General features: G+C 41.7%; 2 protein-coding genes across 25 annotated transcripts in view; one reads left to right on the top strand and one right to left on the bottom strand.

Moving 5' to 3' along the window:
- LOC135983075 (uncharacterized) overlaps nucleotides 1-11,665 on the top strand; it is a 123,223-nt gene that overhangs the window by 41,268 nt on the left and 70,290 nt on the right. The gene's annotated exons all lie outside the window — the stretch shown is intronic.
- The window catches only part of PAX6 (paired box 6), a 31,199-nt gene that overhangs the window by 18,390 nt on the left and 1,144 nt on the right, over nucleotides 1-11,665 (bottom strand). For 5 of the 24 annotated variants that reach the window (XM_042849090.2, XM_042849093.2, XM_042849096.2 and 2 more), the window contains exons 1-4: nucleotides 4,555-4,694; nucleotides 4,309-4,451; nucleotides 608-684; nucleotides 239-293 (exon numbers count right to left, since the gene is read on the bottom strand). In XM_042849090.2, coding sequence (XP_042705024.1) covers nucleotides 239-248 — 10 coding nt within the window. In that variant the 5' untranslated portion in view covers nucleotides 249-293; nucleotides 608-684; nucleotides 4,309-4,451; nucleotides 4,555-4,694. Of the gene's footprint in view, nucleotides 1-238; nucleotides 294-607; nucleotides 685-4,308; nucleotides 4,463-4,554; nucleotides 4,772-7,304; nucleotides 8,780-11,665 lie in introns of those variants that run through there. The other 19 variants (XM_065592483.1, XM_065592487.1, XM_065592499.1 and 16 more) reach the window with 11 other exon arrangements.

Raw genomic sequence — 11,665 nt, 5'->3', positions numbered from 1 at the left:
TATAAGACAATTCTGCTCCCAGATCTATTGAAACACAGCTTCACAAAAGCAACACAATAATAAAAACTCAAAACGAAGCCACTGCCGACCACAACAAACTTCCTGACTTTATTCCTTCCCCTCTTAAAAGAAACCGACTCTACTTTTTCTACAAAAATTTACACCGCCCTCCCCACATATCCCTCCACTCTACACTCTGGAGTCATTCGGAAGTTGAAATGTACAAAGAATCACTTACTGTTCTGCATGTTGAATTGATAGAGCAGTATCCCACGTGGCTCGCTTATAGTGTTCTATTAGTAATAAAATATGCGTTAATCAGGGGAGGGTAGCACACACATTTAAATTGTAGATATGTTAATGTCTCAAAGGCTTATTTTGTTATATTCAGACGTTTTCTCCAATTAATTTAAAGGTTTTAACTTTTTACAGCCCAAGGCAAAATAAATAAATAAAAATAACCTCCAAATATTTAAAAATTGCATGCAAGTGGTCTATTGCCTCAGATTGTTATTATTATTTTTTTAAATAATCCTTATTAACAGGTCTATTGCAGGAGGGGGGTGGGGAGAAGAAAAAAAACCCGAAGTTATGTTTTTAAACTTGCCTGAAATCTGGGTGGACTGTCCTCTCATACAATTTAGGGACTCACACATCTGCGTGTCACTAGTTAAAGTCTTCCCTCTAGGACAAAGCAAAAAAAGTATATTAATGGTGTGGAAATATACTTTTTAATGTATGCTATATCACAGCGCAACCTCACAGTAGGATGCAGCACGGGGCTGGAGGGCTGAGATTTGAAACACTTACAAAAATAATAATCAAAGTTTTAAGCCTTCAGAAGTACTAGTAGATTGTAGCTCCCATTCCAGTCTAAATAGTTCTGGACTCTGACACTTTTCGTGCCTGTATTTACACACAGAACCGGTGTTATTTAACGAAGGGAGCGGCGTGGGTCTGTGCTCTTTTTAGTGTTAGAAGTGGAGTGATAGGATTTTTTATCAGAATCTGGATATTTTTGAATGTACACTTCTAAACGAGGCTTATTTAGATCATTTTTACACTTTGGAACTCTGCATCTTTGAAGTTGTTCTATTTAAAACAAGTATGGTTTGACGTGGTCGGAGTAAGGCTATGAGTTGTTGTTTTTTTAGTGGCACTAACAACTCCCCCCTTACAAAGAACCCCCAAAACTCCCCTTATTGTGATTAACTTCTTTTTTGGTCTTTAGATCTTCCCCTTTTTCACTGTACTGTGACACACGCTGTCTACCTCGCCTCAGTGCTTTAAAAAGTAAGAACAGGAGGGGGTGAGAACTGTTAAACAAAGCCTACAGAATGTGAACAATGGCTTCCATTCTGCTCCTCTACCCAAACCCAGAGTGCAGAAACCCAGTCTCCTTAACCGGCAGCACAGCTTCCCAACTAAACGTACCAACAACCCTCCAACTTACAAAGAGCAGAGAAACAAGCCCTTACTCCCTTCATTAGTGCCTGCCTTGACCCAGAGCCTGGACAACCCCAATCGCCTGTTTCCATGTATTTATTTATATGGTCGTTTATTTATTTAGTTTAAACCCTTGCGGGTGAAAATGGAAAAGTAATTTCTCGTTATAAATATCTGGAGGTAATTGTGTTACTGGTGTGAGTTGTTAGGGGTTGTAAAAAGATACAACAGCTCAGTGGGGTGCTCAATTGGGGAGAGACAATTACAATAAAGAGCCCATTCAAGAGGTTTGCGGGAAAAAAAGAGGAGGTAAAATAATGAAATAGTCGCAGCCTTCATTTTCTCTCCCTTTTTTTTAAACCTAAAAATACTCATTCTCTTTCTTTTGCGGCTATAATGAATATTAATTTTACTCTTCCTGCATATGATGGAGAATTCAAAGAGGCACGTTTCCCTATTCAGGACTAGCCATGGTATAATTTATTAAATAGCTTTTAGTAATCTTAAATCCATAAAAATAAACATCAAACAAGTACTTTCTCGCAGCGTGAAGACTTCAACTAGTAAATATTTACTGCTCTTTGGAGAACTACCTGATTAGCAACGGAGCAAGCTGCACTGTACTTCAATGGAGACGTGGCAATATCTCCTTTAGCTTAACTGAACGTGGAACCATCCCTTTAATACACTAAACACGTCTGCATATACATTCACCGAACAGAAAATCCAGTTCCTCAGACAGAATTTGCTCACATATTTAATGCACAACTCATAAGCATGGAGAATACGGGGTTAAAGAAGAAATTCAGAATGCTATTGTTATACTTCCAACCATAGTTCTGCCTGCACGTATCCTAGAAATGATAATAGAGGGATTTTTTTTCAAAATACATTTTATATGTCAGGAACAGGGTAGTCAAGTACTTCACTAAGGAGGTTAGAAGAAAGAGAGATGCGATTCTGCATTTTCCTTGGAAACTCGCTAATGACCTAAGTAACCAGCAACATTTAGCAAAACAAAAACAAGAAAAGTCAAACAGCACCCGGAAGCAGTCTGATAATAAAATCGCTTTCCCATAGCATAACCTATTTTTGCTGGATTTTATAAGTGTGGATATGTAGATCTACACATAGGCATTTATAAATCAGAATACAGTTAGCTTTAAAGTAATGAATTTAATTAAATTTGCCGTGCCCTAGGAATCAATCTCAATAGGCCAGGCCTAATCTGCAAATCGTTTTTTAATCTCAAAATCCTGATATAATCTGATCGTGGTTGGGATTTTTCCCCCCACTGAAAACATAATTAGCTATTAAGATGACAAAATTTTACATTCACAGGTCAAATAAGACAAAGATTAAAATGAATCAATTTGCGTTTAGACATTTGTAAAGGTCACCAGCTATAAAAATTTATTGTCAAAGACCACAATTATTATTTTATGTCTATAAAGATGGATAAAATGCAGGCACTTTTCTCATCCATTATATTGTGGGGGGGGGGGGTTACCCCCAAAGAAGCATCTGCCAGGTACATTTAATCATGCGGGAAACTTTGTTTTAAAACTTTCTAGAAATTATTAATGGTCTACGAGTCGATTTAACACCCAACAACAAAGCGTTACAAGGTTAAATTCAAATCCAGCTTTTCTAATTGCACTTGTGAAAGGAGAAGAATCAAGTTTATTGTTGCGCTTATGTAATCAAATCTTATGCACGGCGAAGAGTTTGCAACTTTTAAAAATTACTTGACTGTTTTGGGTATCTGAGACCCTCCTGGATTACAAAGGAAAAGTAAGCGGTTCTTGCAGAATAAATGAGATTAAATTAAAATAAAAATAAAAATCGTGTTCCTTAAAAAAATGATTTCCCCGGCCAGAAACTTGTTGAAAAGGAATATTGATCGCAGGTTGATGGTATGAGAATGCTAATAGTACTCTTCTGAGAAAAGCCAAATACTGAAGAGACTGGGATCTCCGAGAGGCTATTGGCACTAGGGGCTTTTCAGACTGCACTTTACTGACTGTTTGCCTCGTGTGATCTGTAAGTTGGAAAGTTCTTCTTGGTATTATGGACAAGTTCGGTGAGATCTCCCGGCTGCTTGATTGAAACTGACAATCCTTCAGCTCTACTCAGAGCTTCCCGGATACAACTACTGAGAATTGACTTGGCCTAGAATGTGACTTTTTTCCCCCACCTCTCTCGGTCTCCCTTTCTCGTTCTCTCTCCCTTTCTTTCTCCCTCTCTCTCCCCCTTCTAATCTGTTCTGGTGGTGAGTAAGCATTACAATTATAGGCGAGTGTTCCCTAAATAAGACTTTTTTTTCCCATGACACTGGCTGTGGGAAGCACAAAGCAAAGGACACGGATCTTGGATCCGCCCGGCTACCCCCTAGAAAACAACTGGCGAGGATCGCCGAGGAGTCACTTCCCTTTCGTAATAGACATAACAACAGCAACAAAAAGGAGCGTAGGGAAGGGTCAGGAGCAAGGTATATTTCGGGTGTGTGAGCGCTGTGTGTACAAAGATTAGCCAGTGATCAGAACACATTTCCCCAGCCATGGCTTTGGCAAGTGGGGGTGCTATGAACGGCAATACAAGCATTTGTGATCGCTCTGTCCAGCAAATACATTGGAGCTGCTGCTGCTGCTTGCTGCTCGTTTTGGCTTGATTTCCAAGTCAGATGCTTTAGCTTTTCCAGAGGACATGGGTTAAAGTGAAAGCAGAAAGTTTGTGAGCTTCGGGACTGGAAAGTTCCCCGGGAAGCTCTCCCGGAATGCAAGTGGGGGATGAGAGAGAGAGCTGTCTAAATATTAAAATGAAATGAAGGGAGAAGTGGGGAGAAGAAATGAGCAGACTCACCTTTATGAGGCATCCTGTCTTGTTGTCAAAGCTCCTGTCAATAGTTTAAGAGCGCACTGATTTGAAATGATGGTGCTTTAAAAAGAGTTGCCAGTAAAATAGTTTTTCTCCACTGAAGCTGCTGGTTGTGTGATCTTGAATTCCTGGGAAGGAGACAGAGATTGACAATAAAATGGGCTGTCAGTGACTGGAGAGTGAGAGATAAAGAGTGTGTGAGTGGAGTAGGGAGAGAGAGACAGAGCACACCTATGCTGATTGGTGATGGTTCAAGTGTATTAATGTATGTGTGCCTGGTCTCTGCCTCGCCTCCACTGCTCTTCACTGGCCCATTAGCAAAGCCTGACCTCTGTCATCATCTTCCAGCAAAACACTTCCTCCCTGCGCCTTAACCAGAGCGGGAAATGAGGCTGAGCCAGGGCTCGCTTTTCAAACCCACTAATCACTCCACACATGCAAATGCTCTGCTCTCTCCCACACAAAATATTGCTTTATGCAAAGCAACGCCATTGCTCCCAGCTGCCGATTGGATGCTCAGTCACAGTGGCTGGTTCAATTGGCCCATTTGTTTGAATATGAATGCACTTGTTTTTTGCTCCTCGCATAGATTTTTCCTCTTCCCTTCTATCATCCCTGCGCTCAGAGGCGCTGGGCAGATTATTAGTGAAGAGTCATTTTATCTGCAGTTTTGTCTTTTGGACAACGTTGATGTTGGGAATTTTTTTTCCCAAATAGCGTCTGAAAGCCATCGGAGCTGTCCGGACTTTATCTTCACTACCCCCCTGTCTTTTCCCAACTAAAACATACACTCTACTTTCCCCTCCCCCATTCAAATTAGGGACTGCAGTAAATAAATAATGTGTCTTGGAAAAAAAGAGCACATTGCTTTCCAATACGACCTAGGTTTTTTATGTTTTGGGGGAGACTCTATGTGTGTGTGTGTGCGTGTGCGCGGGAGGGAGGGCTGAAAAAAAGAGATCAATTTGCATTTAAACAGTTAGCTCCCATCAGACAATAGAGATAAGAAAAAAATAACATTCAAATGGTAAAGACATAAATATTTGGGAGACAGGGGCTTTGTAAACTGTGAATTGCCTAGAGCTATCCAAGTTTTACAGTCCCCCCCCCCTTCCTTTCTTTCTTTCTCCAAACGTGATGGAGAGGGAAGGCTCTTCCCAGCCTGGAAAGTGCAGAGCAAATACACAATTCACTTTGTGTATTGAGGGCTCTTGTGAAAGGCCCTGAAGAGTCCTTTACCAAACACTCACAAACTTCCACGTGCCATTTGTTGACTAAGAGCTGCTGGGTTTTTTTAAGACACCATGGGGGTATGTGTGGAAATATCCCCAATGGTGTGTGTGTGTGTGTGTGTGTGTGTGTGTGTGTGTGTGTGTGTGTGTGAGCCGCAATGCTAGAGATGTGCGTTGCACCCAGCTTTGTTCCCTTTTCCACGGAGGTGTTGGTGTTTTTTGTTTTTTGTTTGTTTTTGTTTTGCAAAGGCAGCGCCCCTTGAGTAGCTGCCAGAAAATCAAGGGGGAAAGTAAGTAAATGACTTTGCTGCTCTGACCACACACCACAAGTACATTTGTTGAATGCCGGACTATTAAGACACACCTCAGTAAACTCTAAAGCAACCCCCCAGCGCATGCATTTAAGGTTACACTGGGAGCACCAGTCTGAGCTCAGGGTGTCCCGATCGTTTATGGCGAGTGGTCCGAGGAGGGGGGGCGGAACAGTCAGCACAAAAAAGGAGGGGATGCGGGGGACAAGGGGAAAAAAATCCAAGCTTCGATGAGGAAAAGTGAAGAGCATGAACGCGCAAAGCATAAAATGAAGTCGTAGCCGCATACACTTGACTTCTCTTGACATGTGAAAAGTGCTAAAAGTCAAAGCTCATCAATAAAGTATCTTGAAATTGAATAAGAGCCCTGACAACCATTGCATTCTTACATAAAGTACAATGAGGAGACAAACGACTCTGCCAAGGAGTTTGCATGTGAGTGAAAGGACGCCTCAATAGGAGCTGGATAATGGGCTGCCCGGCCGTCATGCACTGTCATCTCCAGTCCTGCAGAGAAGCTGCCACAGCTCCTAATAGCACAAAATGGGCTCTTAAGAGACTACTGGCTTTTCCTCTGGGTTTTTTCCTCCCCCCATTTCCTCTTATGCCAATTTGCCTTGATGCTGATTATCTCTAATGTGCATTTTTTGGAAGGCAGGGGTTTCAACAAGGAGTTTCTCCTAGGTCTCCTCTTTGAATTCGGGATTTAGCTGAGCAAAACTCTTTTCTTTGGCTCACAGTGTAAAGGGGAAGGAGATCTGCCTTCAGTTCTGCAATCAGGGAGCCTGGAAAAACTCTGCTGCAGACACCGGGCTGGGGGATTCCCTCCCCCAACCCCATTCCAACTCTTTGGGGAGTTTCATCCAACACTGCAACGCCAGTAAATAACACAGGACATGTAAGATGATGGAAGAAAGGAGATCTGTGCTGCTCTTGGAAATGCACCGTTTGCCTGGCCAAGTCATTGACATGCAGTTGCAATAGTTCAGGCCTAAGTCAATCTGCATTTTTTCTTAGTCATGCATATTCATAAAAACGGAGCCGACTATAGTGATGGAAAGGTGAGCATTTTGTGTGTCCATACGATCTCCTTGGAAGGTAAGGTAGGAGCAATAGAATCTTAGTTACTGGGTGGAATATATTTAACAAAGGTGCTTTCCCAAAACTGGCACTCAGGTGTGCCCAGCTCTAAGACCGAGGGCGGGGTAGTACATGTACAATTACTGACCACATTGTAGAAATCTCTCTACTCTCAACACTTGGCGTCCTCTGTATTTCTCCCCCCTCCACCCCCAAGCCATCAGAATAGGAAGCCGTTAAGAAGACGCCGCATTAACCTATGTACAGGAAACTCCTCTCTATGTGGATAAACCTGATTTCAAGTGCACAAAGGAGATCTTTGCAAGAGGCAAAAGGGAAATTAAAAGAAAATACAAACCAATGTCCTGCTTGTGTCCTTCCCCAGAGTGCTGCTGCTGCTTGCGAGACAACTTGGCAAATTGTCCCGAAAAGACCCTGGTAGCTATTGCTCTCCCAAGCTGCGAGTCCCCTCCGCTCGCATTCTGGAGGGAGGAGAAGTAGGCTTCTGTTTGTAAGAGCGACAAATCTGGGAGGCTCCAAGGGGATTTTAAAAACTGGGATCTAGTCCTTTTCTGGAGTGAAGTCCGCCGACTCCTCGCTTCTCTCTCTCTCTCTCCCTCTCTAACCAAGGATTTTTTTTAAACTCTCGTCCACAGGGTATGGGGGGGGGGGAGAGGGGGAGAAAAAAATACTTTGTCCGGAACTTCAGGCAAATATCATTTTTACAACCCCTCAATTAGCCATCCTTTGGATTAGCACCTTCTTAGGCTTCGTCTCCAGAATAAAGAAGCCGTAATCTTGTTGCTATTTTCCCTAGGGCGCAGTGGACTTTGTATCCCCTCCCAAAAAAACTTTTAACCCCCCCTAAAAAAAATCAGGAGGGGAGGGAAACTGACGTCATTCTGGGACTGAGGGGGGGGGCGGAGGAGGTCTTGAGAAACAGCCACACTGCTTCTGATTTAGCAGGACATGGGGGAAAGGAGCATCAGAAGCGACCCCCTCCCACCAAAAAAAAAAGTTGGAAGAAATAAAAGAGAGGATCAGAGAGAGAGAGAGAGAGAGAGAAAGTGGGGGGGGGGGGGAGAGAGAGAACGTGTGTGTGTGTGTGTGTGTGTGTGTGTGTGCGCGCGCGCGCGCCCGTATGTGAGCCAGAGAGAGAAGGAGAGAGAGAGTTAGTCTGTGTGTGCCAGTCCCAAGAATGTCCAATTTAGAGCCACTCCTGCCCTGAGCGCCTTCCCCTGCAGGGAGTGCACCGCTCGCAGGCAGCCCCTGGCGAGGAAACCCTGCTCCCTTTTGACTCACCGTGACACGCCAGGATTATCTGAAATGTACCTGCTCTAAAATGTAAAGACAAGGAAGTCCCCGCAAAGTTGAGGCACAACTCTAAGGACGCCATTTTAACTCCAGCTGCCTGTAAACGCGCCTCTAGTTGTTCAGGTTTTAAGAAGGGGCTTTTTTTTTTCAGTCCAGGAGGGGTTTACAAAAGCAAACGCTTCCTACGGGTTAGGCATGAAACGGGGCAGTATGCAAAGCATCTGGTTTGCACTTGATCTTTAATCCAAGCAGTTTTTTGTTGTTACTTTTTTTCCCCAATCCAGCAAGGAAAATGCAAATCGATGAACCATTGGTAGGAATGGCCATCAATATTCCATATCAGGGTGACGAGTGATTCTTTGTAGCTTTGTGGTGATTGCGATTAGTAGCAGTTTGCTTTAGGGTTCGAGAAGAGCTGAGGAAAACGTTGAGATTCACCCACAATCTCTCTTGTCCAGGGCAAAAATATCTGGAGGGAGTTTAGCGGGTTCCGTTGAAGGCAAGCACTTTACCTAGATCAGTCCAGCACTTAGAACCGCAGCAGCAGAACGCAGGATTTAGAGAGATTTCCTCAGCAAACGCACCTTGTTGTTACCAAATGGACCTCTCCGCACACACTTACCCTTTCCAGAGGGTTGGCAGTCCCGGACAGCTCCTAGGTTGCTGATTTGGGACAGTTTCGGTATATTGTCTTCCGTTTCTAGTACAGCCAGATGTGACTTTTCAAAAACGTTCTGTTAATTTTGTTAATGATCGAGAGGGTAAAACTAAAATAAACACTGATCTAAGGAATTTTGCGTTACAGCTTTCCAGAAGACTCCCTTCCCCCCGCCCCACATTTTCTACAAAAGTTAGAGCTTTTTAAAAGACACCTTTAACCACCTAATATGTTTCGGATAAAATAAATCACTTTTGCGTTAGTACTATAAACAGCATAAATGTCCAGTGATTCCAGTTGTTCGGAGCATGGACTCAACCATGGCTTGAGAATATTGTTTAAAATACCTCCAAAATTACTATTGTAATTACTCATTTTAATTTTTTTGTCCTGTAATCTTTTTGCTTTCACGTCCATTAATCAAAACAAGGTAAGAACATTTATTTTCTCTGGAAAGGTAAACAGAAATGTGACTAAAATAATTTGTCATTGTTTTACATGATCCCATGATCTGAAGCGTATCTATTGATTTGAGTTAAGACCCAGTATTTTGCTCCCTTTTTAGTCTATTGCTAAGCGTTAAGAGCAGGAATTGCTGAGTTGAGTGCTCCTGTATCGTCTTGTTGTATTAATATCTGGGTTGCAAACTACCTTTTTTTAATACCCAGAAAAATGCTTAAAGTCCTCTTGTCCAGTTCAGTCTAAAACTGAAGAGATACACAAATCCTGACGTGTTAGACTACAGTGCTTCTGCCTTCGGGACACTTAATGCCTATTTGTATATATAGGAACAGTGTTTGAAACCTATAATGCACAGGACATTGAGTTAAGTGGAGCTTTCTAGTTTATAAACAATCTGCAAAAAGTTTGGAATCGATTTAACCTCTTTTATGTTGGCCTTTTGCATAAAGCACAGCTTTGTGTACAAGAATAAAAACGTATTTCTGGACCCTAACGAAGTCATTCTGCAGTCTCTGAATCTGGAAGACGAACACACATGTTTCCATACGGGATAGCCTTTGATTCTATATGTGAAAAATGTCGTGCAAACGGACTTGCTAGAAAAGCCTATTTAAAAAAAAAAAAAAGAAAAGACCTAAGTGCATCCTGACGGGCTTTTTAAATGCTATTGATTGGGACAAGCTGTTCAACCCCCCCCCCCCCCCCCGTAACAGTTAATCTGCCTGTTAATCAAGTCACTAAGGAGCTCAATGTGAGTTTTATTAGCGACTGGAGAACACAGGCAGCAGAAAGGATCAAAAGCCTCCACTCTTGATATTTGTAAAACCAGTTTTCCCCAAAAATATATTTTCAATTACAGAGTAATTCTTAGCTTATCATCACTGCCTAACAGTGACACACACGGATGTCTACACACATGCTGGCAAAACTAGGAAACTAAATGAATCAAGATCTTATTCCCCGCAGTTAGATGCACATTTTAAGAGTGAGATTATTAATTTTAAATAGAGATTAAAGTCAAGACAATTGGTTCTAGATATAGATTGGCCTTTTGGATTGGAAGCAAAACGTAAATCTGTGGAATCGGTGGCAATATGAAAATGGTATGGATTTCTCTTTGGTTGATATAAAGCATTTTATTTAATTAGAGATTAATTAGCTTTTTTTAAAAAATAAGTAGTTTTTATTTATTACAGTAACTTCCCATATTTCTTCGCCCTCACCATTATTTGATGTCATCATTAAATTAATGCTTACAAGTTTTAATTTCACGATCCGTTACTAGACTCTGGACCGTCTGAAAGATGAATTTCTATTAATGTAATAATCAGAAATATTATTACACCTGGTAAAATCAACATTTGATCTTGTCATTTTTAATGCAAACCGATTGCATTATATGTCAATGAGATATGCATATAAAAGACTATCTGGTCAGAGGTAATTATGTCACAGCTTTTTCTCGGCATGACAGCTGGATAAACACAATCTCCAATAAACATCTCTAATTAGGGAGGAGGATCTGAGATGGATGGTGTTTGATTTATTACTGAAGGAGAATGTCCATTTACCGGTGTATTAGAGTGAGGGATTATCGTGAACCTTCTTGCTAAAGTACTTTAAGGAATATTAGGGAAAGAGGAAGGGTAGGTAAATTGTGTTTCCGGATTTACATTTGTGTTTTTTTTTAACGGAAGAATGATCACTATAGCATAGTGCACTTTTCTATAGTAGAGGTTTTTTTTTTCCTTTCACTATCACCCCTATTTAATATACGTAGCTGAAGTTATCAAGGCAAGATCCTGCTTGTGAGATTAGGGTATGTTTCCATTCAGATAGTCTACAGAATTCTGTGAACTCCCGAATTCACTATAAACAAAGTGGCTAAACCTCAGAAACAATTACTAATCAGATCTCGAAACTATAAAGCAAGGGAACTAGACGCCACGGCAAAAAGACGAAACATTTAAAATGTGCAACCTAGTCCCCCCCTCCCCCCGCCTCCAGCTAGACCACTTTTAGCTCGCATTTCCAAATAAAACTGCGCTTCAGTGTGTGGGTTTGAAAATGTTGCTGAACCTTTAATCTCCCCTCGCCGCCCACCCCAAAAAAACTACCAAAAACCCAAACCAAAATCTTTCAGTTCACTTACAGCAGTAGTGTGGAAACTTTTTTTTTTCTATGCTGAAACTTTAAACACGTCCCGTGTTAGCTCATTAGATTAGATGTGTAAGGAAATAGCAAGGTGTCTTTCTGTATGCATATGTGCATGCACGTATATACAC

This window comes from Chrysemys picta, chromosome 4 (assembly GCF_011386835.1).
Source record: "Chrysemys picta bellii isolate R12L10 chromosome 4, ASM1138683v2, whole genome shotgun sequence".
Lineage (NCBI taxonomy): Eukaryota > Metazoa > Chordata > Testudines > Emydidae > Chrysemys > Chrysemys picta.
The sequence above is the reverse complement of the archived record's forward strand: the minus strand, read 5'-3'. Positions and strand labels throughout refer to the sequence as shown.